Consider the following 18,284-nt stretch of genomic DNA (forward strand, 5'->3'; position numbering starts at 1 on the left):
CTAACCAGATATTGCATATTTTACATAGGCTTTTGCCAATCATACCCTGTATGGGGCCTTCTGTAATTGAATCTGAGAAATCTTTCAGGAGGGCTAAGTCAAGACTGAAATTGGAATTGATAGCCAGGAATTTTTGTCAGGCAGTAACTTATGCAAAAGCTTTTTAGGTATCAATACAAAATTATTCCATTACAGTCATGCACTACATAATGACGTTTTCATCAACAAGATGGCGTAAACAACAGTGGTCCTGTAAGATTATGATACCACATTTTTACCTTTTCTATGTTTAGATACACAACTACTTACCATTGTGTTACAATTGTTCAGTACAGTAATATGTTATACACGTTTATAGCCTAGGAGCAAGAGGCTACACTGTATGGCCCAGATGTGTAGTATACCATACCATCTAGGTTTGTGTAAATACATTCTATGACATTCACACAATGGCAAAATTGCCTAATGACATACTTTTCTTAGAACATATCCCTGCCATTAAGAAATGTATGACTGTAATTCACTAACAAGTTCTAGGACCAAAAAACCCCCCCAAAACTCTAATTCTGGTGCCAATGGTTCTATAAGATAATGATCTACAAAGGAAATAATAATCTGTAAGGTAAATAAACAATCTATAAAGTAAATAATCTATATGGTAAAAATTTGGCAACACATTAAAAGTAAGACTACTTGTAGTTACGCTGCAACAAAGAACATTTACACACAGGAAAATCTTCAGTTAATATCAACCAATAACAGTTAAGGTTGAGTAAAAAGAAACCAGAAATCATATTTATAGTGATTTTTGCTTTGAAATACAAAACCAAACAAACAGAAATGAGCTGGCACATAGTAGGGTGCTTTTAGCTATATCTTACTCTTTTTTTTTTTTTTTTTTTTTTTGAGACAAGGTCTCCCTCTGTTGCCCAGGCAGAGTACAGTGATACAATTATGGCTCACTGCAGCCTTGAGCTCCTAGGCTCAAGTGATATTCCTACCTCAGCCTCCAGAATAGCTGGGACCACAAGTGTGCACCACCACGCCCAGCTAGTTTTTTATCTTTTGTAGAGATTGGGTGTCACTATGTCACCCAGACTGGTTATGAACTCCTGGGCTCAAATGAATTTCCCGCCTCAGCCTCCCAAAGTGCTGGGATTTACAGGCATGAGCCACCAATAGACTTGTCATGTAGTAGTAACTTTTAATGAGCGTATCATATCATGTATCTTTCTGGCCCTCACCAAATTCTACTTCCAGTAATTTTTTTTTTTTTTAAACACAACAACAAAAAAAATAAAACTTCCTAAGTACAATATACCACATGCTTGATATACTAAAAAAGCCCAAAATGAAAATTTCTTATCTACATATTTTCTTACATAGTTATAGCTGAGCAGTTATATTTCAAATTCTGAAGTTGAGGAACAAAAGACATTAGCAATTTAAAATTATGGTAAACTGGTAAAGTAATATCTATTATGCTAATTATGATCTTCTAAAGATCCTTCAAATAAAACAAAGACAAATCAAGAAAAGAGAATTCTGTAATTTAAGCAACTAGTTTAAGACTGTTACCTGGCTGGGCACAGTGGCTCATGCCTGTAATCCCAGCAATTTGGGAGGCTAAGGCGGGTGGATTTTATGAGGTCAGGAGATCGAGACCATCCTGGCTAACATGGTGAAACCCCGTCTCTACTAAAAATACAAAAAATTAGACGGGCGTGGTGGCACATGCCTGTAATCCCAGCTACTCGGGAGGCTGGGGCAGGAGAATCGCTTGAACTCGGGAGACAGAGGTTGCAGTGAGCCAAGATCGTGCCATTGCACTTCAGCCTGGGCAATAAGAGCAAAACTCTGTCTCAAAAAGACTGTCATCTATTCTACTAAATACACTCTCACAAGTTAAAAAATACAGTATATGTGAGTTAGAGAAAACAAAAGCACTACAGTATGGGTGGCATATAATGGGTCAGAAATAGAAAATAATCTTTCAAGGCCAGGGGTGGTAGCTCACGTCTGTAATCCCAGCACTTTGGGAGGCCTAGGTGGGCAGATCACTTGAGGCCAGGAGTTTGAGATCAGCCTGGCAAACATAACGAAACCCCGTTTCTACTAAAAACACAAAAATTAGCCATGTGTGGTGGTGCACGCCTGTAATCCCAGTTACTGAGGAGGCTGAGGTGGTAGATTGCTTGAGCCCAGGAGGCGGAGGTTTTATGCAGTGAGCCAAGATCATGGCACTGCACTCCAGCCTGGGTGACAGTGAGACTCTGTCTCAAAAAAAATAAAAACAACAAGGCAGGGTGCCAGTAACTCACGCCTGTAATTCCAGCACTTTGGGAGGCCAATGTGGGCGGATCATGAGGTCAAGATATCGAGACCATCCTGACCAATATTTTGAAATCCTGACTCTACAAAAAAATACAAAAATTTGCTGGGCATGGTGGCAGGCACATGTAATCGCAGCTGCTTGGGAGGCTGAGGCAGGAGAATTGCTTGAACCCGGGAAGCGGAGGTTGCAGTGAGCTGAGATCGCACCACTGCACTCCAGCCTGAGCAACAGTACAAGACTGTCTCAAAAATATATATATATATGTATATACATATATATATTTCAAGGTCACAGTACTTATTTTGCCTGCACATTATAAATAGCAGTCTGTATGTGTCACTACCAAAGTTCACTGATAGGTAAGTGACCACCGATAATCAATATATCAATAAATAGCTTTAAAATTTGTATGTTTACTCTCAACTTTAGGGTCTGTTTAAGATGGTAGCCATCATTACTTTTAGCAGATCAAAGAGGAGTTTCAAGAAGCAATAATACACTTTGGGAATTGAGTGCATGCATTATCTTGAAATGCTAAGAGTGCTAAAAAAAATAGTAATTCTTTAAATAATAGCTTTGATGACTAGGTATGCACATAGCCCACTCACTACTGAATGAATTAAACTGCCCATATTCTACTGAGCAGTTTGCAGTATTGTTCCTGGGTTAAACTCAGGGTTGGAAACAACCCTATTTGGAAGCATTTGTGAAGACAGTAAAAACAAACAAACAAAAAAAGGTAATCTGTACTTAAAGGAACAGTAAAAAGATGACTAGATATTTAGGAGAAACATGGGTGACATTATATGGCCAACCAAGACATTCCACAGTATTTTTGCCACTGTTATTTTAAGTGATTCTTCCCTAAATTATTTCTAATTATTCAGCCAGATAAATTTTTGACCAATACAAAAATAGTAAGATCTATAATAGAGAAGAAAAAGAAAATAAATTATCCAGTTATAACTACTAAAATATTTTAGAAACACCCAGTAATATAATGTGATCAAATTGTTAACAATAAATTAAAAGCTTATATTAAAAAATTAGTATCTAAGACAGATTTTGCTATAGGTTCTATGGTATAGTATGGAACAAAACATAATAAATCAATAAAGCTAAAGTGCTTAAAACAGTGACTGGCACATAGTAGACATTTAAGTATTTGACACTATATTATTACCTTTTTCAGCACCTGAATGTATTGTTCCTGCTATATTATGTCTAGCAATGGACATTGGCAATACTTTCCTAGTAGAAATGCTTTCAGTACTAGTGGCAGCAGAAACTGTGGCACTTGCTGTTGAAATATTGGTTTTATTCTGGGTCACAGCACCATCAGAGTTTCTTTCATCTGAGTCCGAGTCATCAGAGTGAAGTGGATTAGTAAAACTGAGGGGTGTTCTGAAGAGTGGTGAAGTGTTATCATGATCCACAACATCAGGGGTTTCAACTTGTGTTGAAGGACTTGGTGTTAAACTCACAGTTTTCATAGTTTGACAGTGGATATCTGAGGAATTGCCTTCAGATAAATCAGGTATGGGTATGGCATTTTCAGGTCCATGAAATGACCACGTTACATGTCCTTTCTCATCAAGAGGCAAGCGGTCTGGCCTTGGAGGTGTGTCTGAATTCTGGGATTCTTCTGGTGGAGTAACTGAAACTTTGTTTGATTGTGTTACACTGCAGTCCACACAAGAATTCTGAGAAGTATCACTGACATTTAGATCTGAACTTAATTCCTGTGGCTTAGAGATTTTATCAGTTGTACAAGGTGAAGCAGATTTAATTTTAATTGCATGTCCCCTACTTAAAAGTGTGTTCCCATCAAAACTTTTTGGTCCCTCTTGGAGAGGGACCTTCTTAATTTCGAAACTTAAATTTCGTTCCAATTTTTTATCTATCTGTTCAATTGTTGATTCATTTTTCCCTGGAAGTTCTGTTGGTTTACTATAGTTTCTGTTGAGGTCTGCTGAATGTTGTTCTGATGAAACCATATGTAACACTGGCTTTGGGTGGTATCTATCATTGTCCTGCCACACCGTAGTGACTGTTGGAAAAGCTGAAGGGGGCGAAGGTGTCAAGATGGGTGGCACTGGATGAGGTTCCGGTGGCTGCAGTATTTCTTCTTTAGCATCCCCTTCAACAAGGCAACTGAAAAACAAATATTTAAAAAGGGCATTTTAAGACTGTTAAACAAGTTGATACAGGAGAATTATGTAGCTAAGACTAGTATATTAAGAGCCATTAGAATCTGGTTGTGAAAACTGTAATTTTTCAGACTAAGAAAATTTAATGTTCATCAAGGTAATACATATACTGCTTAAAAAGACTTTTAATGAAAAACATAGTCTCTGCCCCGTAGCCCTCCTGTTAGCCAGAGGCATCCACTTTCAACCCTTTTTTTTTTTTACAGCTGCTTCTAAAATTTACCTCTGTATTTCAGACTATTTCAAAAGTTATTTCTTGATCTCTATTTCGCATATTTTCTACTGACTTCCTACTGTGGAAGTGTCCTTCTCTATCTTTCCAATACTGTTATATTGTAATTTTTCGTTACCTCAGTCATATGACTGCAGATATTATTCACATCTATGACACTATGATTTCATATCTTTTCTTCTACAATGTCTTGTTTTCCCCTAACGACTGCCTTGGGTTTCTGATTGCTTAGCTCTCTATGCACCATCAGTTACTCAGCTTTTCTTCTAACTTTCTTGCAGATTGGTATACCTCCTCTCAATAATGACAAACACACACAGTAACTATCAATACCACACACATCCTTCTTAGTAACTTTTGGCCTCCTGCTCCAGTGTGGACTACTGGTTCCCTAAGCCACCACAGAGCTAATGTTCTCTCTGGTTTCAGATTCTCCTGTTTCCCAGGTCCCATCTTCCTCTTTCTGGGTATACTCCTTTGTTTGGGTGGGTTACACCCTCTAGTTGCCTTTATTTTTTTCCTTAAAGAAATGGGGGCCAGGCACCGTGGCTCACGCCTGTAATCCCAGCACTTTGGGAGGCCAAGGTGAGTGGATCGCTTGAGCTCAGGAGTTTGAGACCAGCCTGAGCAACGTGGTAAAACCCCATCTCTACTAATAATACAAAAATTCACCAGGTGTGGTGGCACACACCTGTAGTCCCAGCTACTTGGGAGGCTGAGGCAGGAGAATTGCTTGAGCCCGGGACATGGAGATGGCAGTGAATTGAGATTGTGTCACTGCACTCCAGTCTGGGCGACGGAGCAAGACTGTCTCAAAAAAAAAAAAAAAAAGAGAGAGAGAGAGGCTGCGCACCGTGACTTACTTGGAGTTCACAATCAGCCTGGGCAATATGGCAAAACCCTGCGTCTTCAAGAAATACAAAAAATTAACTGGGTGTGGCAGTGTGTGCTTACAGTCCCAGTTACTAGGAAGGCTGAGGTAGGAGGATCACCTGAGCTTAGGGAGGTCAAGGCTGCAGTGAGCTGTGATGATGCCACTGCACTCTAGCCTGGGTGAAAGAATGAGATCCTGTCTCAAAAAAAAAAAAAAAAAAAAAAAGATAGGGTTTACTATGTTGCCCAGGCTTTGTTGCTTTTTAAGAACTTTATATGATGCAAACTTCTTGAGGGCTTGTATATTCAAGTTTTTGTTTTTCTTTTGAGATAGAGTCTCCTTCTGTTACCCAGGCTGGAGTGCAGTGGCACCATCTTGGCTCATTGGAACCTCTACCTCCTGGGTTCAAGCAATTCTTGTGCTTCAATCTCTTGAGTAGCTGTGACTACAGGCACATGCCACCATACCTGGCTAATTTTTGTATTTTTAGTAGAGACGGGGTTTTGCCATGTTGGCCAGGCTGGTCTCGAACTCCTGGCCTCAAGTGATTTGCCTGCCTCGGCCCCCGCAAAGTGCTGGGATTACAGGGGTGAGCCACAGGATCCCACCTCAGAGTTTTTGCTTTTTTTTTTTTTTTCCCCCGCAGGTGATCAACCTTTTAATTATCCAACCAGATAATTGGCAGTAATCACATGGTACACCAGGTTTCCCCTTAAAAGAGACTCTGTGGGCTGGACATGGTGGCTCATGCCTGTAATCCCAACACTTTGGGAGGCCAAGGTGGGCGGATCACAAGGTCAGGAGTTCGAGACCAGCCTAACTAACATGGTGAAACCCCGTCTCTACTAAAAATACAAAAATTAGCCAGGCATGGTAGCGTGCGCCTGTAATCCCAGCTACTCAGGAAGCTGAGTCAGGAGAATCACTTGAATCCGGGAGGTGGCGGTTGCAGTGAGCTGAGATCATGCCACTGCATTCCAGCCTGGGTGACAGAGCGAGAGTCTGTCTCAAAATAAATAAATTAATTAAATAAATAATTTTATCTATGAAGTTCAGATTCTCCAGACACATTCCAACATTCCTAGAATAGGACATGACAAGATAAATGAATATCTCCAGAATATAGATCATATTACAACGACAGCAATACTCTCATAAGATATTCCTATATCTGTTGAAGTTTTACAAGTAGATTCTTCTTCTTTATTTTGTTTTGAGACAGAGTCCCACTCTGCCACCTGGGCTGGAGTACAGTTGCACAATCTTGGCTCACTACAACCTCTGCCTCCAGGGCTCAAGCCATCCTCCCAGTTTAGCCTCCCAAGTAGCAGCGACTACAGGTGTGCACTATCACCCTGGCTAAGTTTTGTATGTTTTGTAGAGATGTGATTTTGCCATGTTCTTGTTGCCCAGACTGATCTCAAACTCCTAAACTCAAGCAATTCACCTGCCATGTCCTCCCAAAGAGCTGGGATTACAGGTGTGAGGCACTGCACCTGGCCTGCAAGTAGGTTCTTAATCTGAAAGAGTAGCTATCAAATTTTTGCAATCTAAAATAAAAAATAATTGTAGGCACCTCCTACAATTTATAAAGCATATACAAAGACCAATAGCTTATCCTAAGAACGTATCATAATACAAATAGAAAATATGAGTTTTAAAAGGATGAAATAAAATTTTGATATAAATTGAGGTGTATTATTTTCCCGATATGTACATGAGACCACTTTTCCATAATCAGTATTTTATTTACTTATTTTTTATTGAGACAGAGTCTCATTCTGTCTCCCAGGCTGAAGTGCAATGGTGCGATCTTGGCTTACTGCAACCTCTGCCTCCCAGGTTCAAGCAAATCACCTGCCTCGGCCTCATGAGTAGCTGGGACTACGGGCATGCACCATGATGCCCAGCTAATTTTTGTATTTTTGGCAGAGACAGGGTTTTGCCACGTTGGCCAGGCTGATCTTCTAACCTCAAGTGATCCACCCTCCTCGGGCTCCCAAAATGCTGGGATTACAGGTGTGAAACACCATGCCCAGCCTCATGACCAGTATTTTAGAGATTTACTTGATTAACAAACCCCATATATCCTCAACAGTGCCTTTTTCACAGGGTAGTTCGGAGAATTAAATGAGTTAACATCTGAACAACAATTAGAACAGAGCTTGACAGATATCGAATATGATATATGGGTTTGTTAATCGAGTATTTTCAAAGTTTTTAATTGAAAAAAATCTTACTCCAAATTTCAGCATTATTTTTATCTTACTCTAAAATACTTAATTTAAAATATTTATTTTTTAACAATTTTATTTTTATCCTTTATATTTGAAACTTGGGTATATACCCTCTATATAAAAATTTATGCCCTTTAATTCTAATACTTTTTTTTTTTGGCTAATTTCTTCTTCCCAACTCTCCTTTTAGACTACTATTAGTTCAGTGACAGATCTTCTAGTTTTGCTTTCTAATTTCCTCATCTTTTCTCTCCTACTTTCTCTTTATCTATTCATTTTCTTGAAATAGTTCCTTGACTATCTCCCAAACTTCTGCTTAATTTTTAAATTTATAGTATTATATTTTTAATTTCTTTCTTTCTTTTTTTTTTTTTTGAGACAAGAGTCTCATTCTGTTGCCCAGGCTGGAGAGTGGTGGCGTGATCTCAACTCACTATAACCTCCACCTTCTGGGTTCAAGTGATTCTCCTGCCTCAGCCTCCCGAGTAGCTGGAACTACAGGCACACACCACCACACCCAGCTAACTTTTTTTTTTTTTTTTTTTTAGTAGAGACAGGGGTTTCACCCTATTGACCAGGTGGGTCTCGAACTCCTGACCTTGTGATCTGCCCGCCTCAGCCTCCCAAAGAGCTGGGATTACAGGCGTGAGCCACCGCGCCTCGCCTATATTCTTAATTTCTAAGAGCTTCTTACTTATTACCCACAGGTCTTATTTCATGGTTTCATTTCCCAATGACTGAGAGAAGTGGACTGTTAAGTTTCTTTTTTCCCCCTATCTTTTTCATTTTACTCTGTATTGTCTCCATTTCCTCTGTTTCTCATATTAGAGGCTTCTGTCAAATGCCCAATCATTTCTAGTTCTGTTCAGTTTTAAGAACTGGAAGAATTGGAATACTGGCAGGGCATGGTGGCTCACACCTGCAATCCCAGCACTTTGGGAGGCCAAAAAAAAAAAATATACAGAAATTAGCCAGGCATGGTGGTGTGTGTCTGTAGTTCCAGCTAGTTGGGAGTCCAGGGTGGGAGGTTCAACTGAGGTCGAGGCTGCAGTGAGCCATAATCACACCACTGCCCTCCAGTCTGGGCAACAGAGCAAGGCTCTGTCTGAAAACAAAACAAAAGAAAACGAATTGGAATATTAAAAATGACCGGAAGACACGTGATGTTTCAGTCAATGATGAGCCACACATACCATGGTGACCCCACAAAGTTATAATGAAGCTAAAAAATTCCCATGAATTTGTAGCAAAATGCATTATTCACATGTCTGTTGTGATGCTGGTATAAACAAACCTATTGTGCTGTCAGTCATATAAAAGTATAGCACATACAATTACGTACAGGACATAATTCTTGATAATAATAATAAAGAAAACAGTTACCGGCTTATGTACTTTTTTTTGAGATGGAGTCTGGTTCTGTCACACCCAGGCTGGAGTCCAGTGGCGTAATCTTGGCTCACTGCAACCTCCAGCTCCCGGGTTCAAGCAATTCTCTTGCCTCAGCCTCCCAAGTAGCTGAGACTACAAGTGCCTGCCAAGAAGCTCGGCTAATTTTTGTATTCTTAGTAGAGACAGGGTTTCGCCATGTTGGCCAGGCTGATCTCGAACTCCCAGCCTCAGGTGATCCACCTGCCTTGGCCTCCCAAAATGCTGGGATTACAGGCGTGAGCCACCGTGCCTGGCTTGTACTTACTTTTTGTTGTTAATTTTGAGTGTATTCCTTCTAATTGTTAAAAAATTAGTTAACTGTTAAACAGCTTCAGGCAGGTTCTTCAGGAGGTATTCTAGAAGAGGGCATTGTTATCATAGGGGATGACAGCTCCATGTGTGTTTCTGCCCCGATAACCTTCCAGCAGGACAAGATGTGGAGGTAGAAGGCAGTGATATTGATGATCCTGACCTTGTGTATGCTTAGGCTAATGTGTGTGTGTCTTATTTTTAACAAAAATGTTTAAAAAGTAAAAAAATAAAAATAAAAATAAAATATACACAAAACACATATATTTTATATATACGTAAATAGGGACTTGAGCAATCTGCCCGCCTTAGCCTCCCAAAATGTTGGGATTACAGGCAGAAGCCACTATGCCCAGCCAACATGTACTTCATTTTTATTTTTTTATTTTTGAGACAGAGTCTCACTTTTTCACCCAGGCTGGAGCGCAGTGGTGCGAACTTGGCTCACTGGTACCTTTGCCTCCTGGGTTCAAGCAATTCTCCTGCCTCAGCTTCCCAAGTAGCTGGGACTACAGGTACACGCGACCACGCCTGGCTAATTTTTCTATTTTTAGTAGAGACAGGGTTTCACCATATTGGTCAGGCTGGTCTTAAACTTCTGACCTCGTGATCCCCCTGCCTTGGCCTCTCAAACTGCTGGGATTACAGGTATGAGCCACCATGCCTGGCCCCATCGTGTACTTTAAACAATTAATGTGTTTACTGTAGCCATACTGAAAAACAAAATACACTATTTTACTTATCAATCTTATGATTTTGTGATTTTATTTTCAGTTATGTTGGATCAATTTACAATAGTTCTAAAACTCATCCCAACTTAGAAGTCACAAGGTTCTCTTTGTAAAACACGATGACCTTCTGGCATTTGACTCCATTACATGAAGAAGAAAAAAGGTGACCTATGCATGTAATATAAAATCACACACAAAGAACTTCTGGAATGTATGCCTAATAAAAATCTGTCTTGAGTTGAATATTTTTTCTTAATACTCATTTGCTGTTTTCTTCATTATCTTTTTATTAGAGAGTAACAGAAGTCAAACTTTTGAACAGGTATAGGAAAAAGGCTTTAAATTCAAGTATTCTACTCTTTTTTTTTTCTTATAAAATTAAGAAGAGATTGCTGCTACATGTAGTTAGAGGTAGAAGAACATACAAATCATAAATATCAGTGTAGACTGAAAACATCTACATTGGCTCAATCTCAAAAACCAAATTAAGAGGGCAGCAAAAATGTTCCTTTTTTTAGGGCCAGTAGTTTCTTTTAAGATCCTAGGGCTCCTATGTGGAACAGAGAAGTTAGAGAACTAATATTTTATAGGTTTCAAACTGGCTACCTTCCACAGATGGCTAAAATGCCAACCAATTTTGGTAGATACCAAAGTGGAAATCGAACAGGAAAGAACTACTAAAAGTTTTGTTAGCACATAGCTAACATCTTGAACATTGAAATGTTAAGACCTGACCTCATCTATACACAGGCTTCCTGAGGTTCCTCAGAGAAGTATGCAAAGGTATTCCAGAGGCTATAACTACCACAACACTTAACTACATGCTTTATATACATTATCACTAATTCTTAACAATGGAGAATACTAGTACTATATCTCACTATAATGAAGTAAAGAATTTTCAGAGAAGTGGCTTGTTGAAGTTCATTCAGAAGCAAATGTGAAAGTTAAAATTTGGAATGGGACCTATTTATGTAAAAAGCCTCTTTATACCAGAGTATACTTCCTCTTTCTGTACTCAGCAGGTTCCTTCCCAGGCAGTTAGAATCCTGCATGGTCAAAATGAGAGTAAATTGCTCCTGTGGTGTGGAGGGATTCTAACCAAACCTTCAGTTACTGAGGGAAACTGTAGGTTTTTTCTTTTGTTAAGAGGGATTATTTCATTAGAATGATCTCTTGGAATTAGCAACTCAGTGCTAAGACATGACCCTGGCCATTTAACCCAACTTTCACCAAAGTTTTAAGATGGAAACAAGTGGTGTATCCTGTATAAAAGACTTTATTTTGATGGGAAGTCAATAAGTTTTGGCAGATCTATGTGCAAGAAAGACATTATAAAATATTCTAATAGTTTTTTATTTAATCCTTAGGACAATACTTAACTCCTTCTCCCCAGGATTAAATAAATTAATCCTAGATCCCAGAGCTAAATGGCTAAAAAGGAGTTGAAACTATCTTCTTCTAACTCTGTATTCTTTCCATACTACCATGTTACTGACTTAGCAGCTACCCTGAACAAGAAGGAAAGGAAAAGAAAGATAGGAATATATATGATTTTAACTATTATAAATGAGCTTGGTAGAAAAGCAAGAAATAAACTCATCTTTGCTAGTAACGTTATTAAATATCTTCACACTTCTTCAACATGCATGCAATTTTTGGTAAGCATATTTAGTCATCAGGAGAAAAATGGAAATCTTTAGACATAACTAAAATTTTAGTTATATCACATATCAAAACATAAACTATAGTCAATTCATGGTAGTATCCACATTCTACTACAGTATATTATTGAAATTTTATCCAAAATGAAACCAAATTTTTAATAAACCGGTAACAAATCAGTTGTCATATGTATGCCACATTCTAACAAAACAATGACAATAAAAGTTATAAAAGTAATGTAGAAATATTCAGAATTTGTCATTTTAATTAACAGTGAGTAAAAACAAGTATGCTTTTAAAGAAAATGTTCAAAGACATACAATACCTGCGGGTCCTTGGTGGTTTTGGAGGAGGAGAATCTTGTTTTTCAGGATCTATGGAGCTGACCATGTTTTCAGTATTAATTTCATTCTGTCAAGGGAAAAAATACTTCACTAAGGTTAAAAGAAAAATAATTTTTCCTCCTCATGTTTCAACTAAATTGTTTCTGTGCTTTTCAATCCTTAACACAATGCCAATTGTGCCAAGTTAAAAAAAAAAAAGTCTTATATTCTGGCTCTATATTTTAGCCTGAAGGACCAGACTTCAATGAAGAGACTGTATCAAAAAAACAATGCATCACAGTTACTGGAAAGATCAAGGTGTACAGCAGCATTTCAACACATCTCAAATGCTACTGTAAAAAAACAGATTCCCCAAGATAATGTGGATCAAAGAACGTAGTATCTCCCTGCCCCACCATCACTACCACTAGAAACTTAATACATGCAGACAGAAAAAAGAGCCAACAAATAAGGCTTATACCATTTATGGAGTAATGGAGTATCATTTTATGACTCCCCATTACTACCTAGTACTTTTAAACTGGTGGTCCTAGGATTCATTTTAACCATTTCTTGCCTTACTCTCACTGTCACTATATGGAGTGCGCTAATCCATTAGGGAAAATAGCTCCTATATCACTGGCTACCCAAATGGACCTCAAAAAGGCAGACAGAGCCCATCCCAGGAATATCCTTGGTTCTTGCTGGTCATGAGGACCAATAACATCATTAACATTGATGTTTCAGAGTCAATACAGGTATAAGAACCTTAGGGGAGCGGTAAAATGAAAATACTGCCTTGAATTAGTTTCACTATCAACATATCTCATATTTATCTAGCTAGGGTATTTTAATTCTAGGATATGTTATGTCCAGAAGACATCTCAGATAATTTGCCAACATCTCAGATAATTTTAGAAAACAGCCATCTTTACATATACTATCAACTAAGGAACTCTGAAACTGTAGTTGCATTTTGTTTTGTTATCATTGTTTTTAATTAAAAGGCACTTCTGCTATGTCCATCATGACAGCTTTGTAACTGTTACTTCAATTATTTCCAATTAAAAAACTAGAGATCTCAACTTCCTAGCAATTTTAAGTGCACCCTATCTCCTTATATGTAATCTGATGAATTAGAAGTTCTATACATCTCACTTCCTGACCAGAACAACAGAGTTACGTCAGAAGACTTAAAGCATTCATCCTTAATTAAAGCCACCCACCAAAATCAGGCATTTGGTGCAGAAATATCTGGCTATAGGTAGGGTCACCATATAATTTATTGTCCAAATCAGGGCTCTTTTGAGAGTGAAAAAGGAGCATTATTATTATACCTAGACAACTAGTGTGAACTGGTGTGCCTTAGGCAAATCAGGACTTTTGGCCGCCAAAGTTTCAGATCCTCAGGTACCACTAGAATTTAAAGACTCTGCATCAAAAAGGTACCCTCTAGGCTGGGCGCGGTGGCTCACTTGAGGTCCAGAGTTCAAGACCAGCCTTGGCCAACATGGTGAAAACCTGTCTCTACTACAATACAAAAATTAGCCAGGCGTGGTGGTGCACGTCTGTAATTCCAGCTACTTGGGGGACTGAGGCGGGAGAATCACTTGAACCTGGGAGGCAGAGGTTGCAGTAAGCCAAGATCGTGTCACTGCACTCCAGCATGGGCGATACAGCAAGACTCTGACTCAAAAAACAAAAAAACAAAAAAAACCCCAACATATTATTGATCATCTGCTTATTACTTCCATTAATGATATAACCATAATTCTGAAACACTTGATATTTTGTACCAAAATGTGCATTAAGTAGGTTAAATAAAAATTAAAGGCAAACCATATGAAACTCTATTTTAACTGTTTCTAACCTACAAAACGGCATTTTTTTTTTGTAGCACACATAAACAAACTCATGTCATGTCAATGAAATATTTTGTTGCCAAGTGAGTATAATATTGAATTTACAAAAATAAAACAAAACTATGTTTTCTTTGGATTTTGGAGCTGCAGGTAAGGCAATGTGGATATCTATGTGAAATGCACTGAACAAAGTCGGCAATGCAGAGGAAACTAAAATGTAAGAAGGACATGGTATTATCTTTAACTTCAAAACGTAGTCTGGTAAAATCCCCAGAAAAAAGTAGAAGGGTAATACTAACAGCCCCAAAGTGGCATAATCAGTACTATGAAGCTATGAAATCAGAAAAAAAGTTATAGTTGAAAATATTAAGAAGATAATTGAGAAAAAGGAAGTTGACAATATTAAGGTAAAATGTAGAATGACATTAAGGGATTGGTAAGATTCTGACAAAAAAAGAATGAGGATTGGAAGAGGGAAAACAGGTGGAAGGGTAAAGAGAAGACATAATAAGGACATTTTAGGCAAACGCTACATGTGACAAAGTAAAGGTTTCATGAAAGATTCCTCATTCTGGGTGAATAAGAGCATGACGAAGCCATTAACAGGAAGAACCAAAAGAGAACTTCTCGGAGAGATTAGCTTTCAGAACATACTGAGTTTCCTCTGATGAAAGGAATCAATGTGGCAACGCAGAACTGCAACTCAATAAAGAGCCACTAACTAAACAGCATGTACAAAACCTCCTGGTCACTGGACTTCACAATGTTCTTCTTGGATTATGTCTCCTACACACCTACATCTTCTGACTCTCTTGTATTACCTATAATTTTTGAATCCACATTTGTCATGTATACAACTTGCTGAAGCAATCCCAACTTTTGAAATGGAAAAGAATTTTAGGAATTAATCTAATGCAGTGGCACGATGAAACCTCTGTGGCCTTGAACTCCCGGGCTCAAGCAATGCTTCTATCTCAGTCTCCCAAGTAGCTAGGACTACAAGCACGTGCTACCATACCCAGGTAATTAAAAAAAAAATGTTTTGTATAGATGGGGTTTCGCTATGCTGCCCTGGCAGGTCTCAAACTCCTGGTCTCAAGCAATTCTCCTGCCCTGGCATCCCAAAGAGCTGGGATTATAGGCATGAAATGAACCACAGCCCCAGCCTGTGTTCTCTTGTTTTAAACAGAACTTTGTAAAGTTATCTTGTATACTATTATTTTCCATATAGCAGCTTTTTGAAAGGCTACAAAAACATTAAGAAACAAATCATCTAATATTTAAGAATATTACCAGCTGCAGAAGAAAATAAATAATAAATCAGGGTGCTTTAAAAATAAAAAAATTATATTTTAGGGAAAAAAAAAATCCAGAATTCATTATCACATCTAAAATGTACTATACAAACACAATAAAAGGACCATAACACAAATTACGAATGCTATTACTTAATCATTCTAGAACTGAAATACTGGTGTTGACAATTCTTTTTTTTTTTTTGAGATGGAGTCTGGCTCTGTCACCCAGGCTGGAGTGCAGTGGCCAGATCTCAGCTCACTGCAAGCTCCGCCATTCTCCTGCCTCAGCCTCCCGAGTAGCTGAGACTACAGGTGCCTGCCACCTCGCCCGGCTAGTTTTTTGTATTTTTTAGTAGAGACGGGGTTCCACCGTGTTAGCCAGGATGGTCTCGATCTCCTGACCTCGTGATCCCAGCGTCTCGGCCTCCCAAAGTGCTGGGATTACAGGCTTGAGCCACCGCGCCCGGCCAACAATTCTTGTAATGGTGTCCTTTATATATAAGATAAAAAGGCATGATAAACAACTTAACAGACGTTTGCGTATTAAGGTACTTCTAAATCCTCAGGCAATATGATACAGGCTTACAGAACAAATTTTCTCTTTAGATCTCTCATTCCAGGAAGTCACTGTAGTTGTAAATATCTCTAAAAAATACTATTTATTTTGAAGTCTTAAATAACCAACTAGTATATCAAACTAAGATTTTTACAAAAATAATTCTGGAACACAGAACATTTAAACAGAACTTTTACCTATTAACTAAACTGTCAGAAAAGTAGTAAGTGGGGACTTATTTTTACTTCTCACAGCATAGCTTCTAAATAGTAAATACACCTTTCAAGTCATTTTATTCCACCACACAGTTCTAAGATGATTTTTCTCAATTTTTCAGATTCCACGTTTTCTTTAAGATTAATGGTCTGCAACCACAGACAGCCATCCTCTAAAAAGAGTCACCTATATTTACAAGTTGACAGAAAACATGATTTCTTAAGAGGAAAGTATTAAAAAGTTATCTGGAATGATAATCCATCTTCTATCTGTTTTTTTACTATTTATCCATTCATCTATGGAGATATTTCTCTCAAACATTTAGTTTATGTCTACTATGTACCATGCAATGAGCAAGAAAGTAGGTTTGAAGTAACTACTTTGAAATAACTACTTTATCTACTATGGGTATTATTTCATCTCATCTCCTACAAAGTACGACTTTCTTGTTATATTCCTGTAAAGCTCTGACCTGTCAGACAGAAAGAGCCTATGATAGAATTATAATGCTAGTATAGATTTCAGGGTATTAAAAAATGATTGATTTAATGGAATAAAACCTTACAAAGATCAGACTTGGATCTAATGAGAAAAAGAAGAAAAGGTGATGCAATATTTATCACATATTTTCTGGAGATTATTTAAATATAGTTAAAAGCTTTAAAAAAAAAAACAACAATGGCTGGGCACAATGGCTCATGCCTGTAATCTCAGTGCTTTGGGAGGCTGAGGTGTGAGGAGGATTGTTTGAGCCCAGGAGCTCGAGACCACCGTCGCACATAGTGAGACATTTCTACAAAAAATTTTTTTTAAAAATTAGCTAGGTGTGGTGGTACGTGCCTGTAGTCTCAGTTACTTGGGAAGCTGAGGCAGGAGGAAAGCTTGAGCCCGGGAGGTTGAGGGCTCAGTGAGCTGTGATTGTTCCACTGCACTCTGGCCTGGGCAAAACAGTGAGACTTTGTCTCAAACAAAATGAAACAAAATAAAACCTAAATACTGAATACTGCAATAAAAGAACTTTCTCCTATAATTCCTGTACTTTGGGAGGCTGAGGTGGATGGATTGCTTGAGTCTGAGGGTTTGAGACCAGGCTGGGCAACATAGTAAAATCTCGTCTCTATAAAAAAATAAACTCGGCAAGGTGGTGTACCCGTCAGTCTGGGAGGCTAATCTTTTTTGTATTTTTGGTAGAAATGGGGTTTTGCCATGTTGGCCAGGCTGGTCTCAGGTGATCCTGCCTGCTTTGGCCTCCCAAAGTGCTGGGGTTCCAGGCATGAGCCACCGCACCCAGCCTAAAAACCTGTATTTCCAGATACAAAAACTTTAGCTTTGAAATTAATCTTGAATTCATGGAATAAAACAAATACTTTTCAATTAAAGTTTAAAGATGCTGGGTACAGTGGCTCATGCCTGCAATCCCAGCACTTTGGGAGGCTGAGGTGGGTGGATCACTTAAGGTCAGGCGTTCAAGACCAGCCTGGCCAATATGGTGAAACCCCATCACTACTAAAAATACAAAAATCAGCTGAGCATGGTGGTGAGCGCCTGTAATCTCAGCTACTTGGGAGGCTGAGGCAGGAAAATCACATGAACCTGGGAGGCAGAGGTTGCAGTGAGCCGAGACTACGCTACTGCACTCCATCCTGGGCAACAGAGTGAGACTCCACCTCAAAAACAACAACAACAACAACAAAAACCCCCAAAATTAAAGAAAAGTGTTTATAGCCTACTCAGTTTTTTGAAATATTAAATATCTCAACTTAGATTAAATTATACAAAATATTATAAATGGCCAGGCGCAGTAGCTGACACCTATAATCCTAGCACTTTGGGAGGCTGAGACAGGTGGATCACCTGAGGTCGGGAGTTTGAGACCAGCCTGGCCAACATGGCAAAACCCAATCTCTACTAAAAATACAAAAATTAGCTGGGTGTGGTGATGCATGCCTGTAATCCCAGCTATTCAGGAGGCTGAGGCAGGAGAATTGCTTGAACCTGGGAGGCA

At 38.6% G+C, this 18,284-nt stretch overlaps 1 protein-coding gene across 3 annotated transcripts in view; it reads right to left on the reverse strand.

The window, feature by feature from the left end:
- PTPN12 (protein tyrosine phosphatase, non-receptor type 12) overlaps positions 1–18,284 on the reverse strand; it is a 106,322-nt gene that overhangs the window by 11,560 nt on the left and 76,478 nt on the right. For all 3 annotated transcript variants that reach the window (XM_025380064.1, XM_025380066.1, XM_025380065.1), the window contains 2 exons: positions 12,350–12,435; positions 3,519–4,489 (listed from right to left, as the gene is read on the reverse strand). In XM_025380064.1, the coding sequence (XP_025235849.1) occupies positions 3,519–4,489; positions 12,350–12,435 (1,057 nt within the window). The remainder of the gene's footprint in view (positions 1–3,518; positions 4,490–12,349; positions 12,436–18,284) is intronic.

Source organism: Theropithecus gelada, chromosome 3, assembly GCF_003255815.1.
Source record: "Theropithecus gelada isolate Dixy chromosome 3, Tgel_1.0, whole genome shotgun sequence".
Lineage (NCBI taxonomy): Eukaryota > Metazoa > Chordata > Mammalia > Primates > Cercopithecidae > Theropithecus > Theropithecus gelada.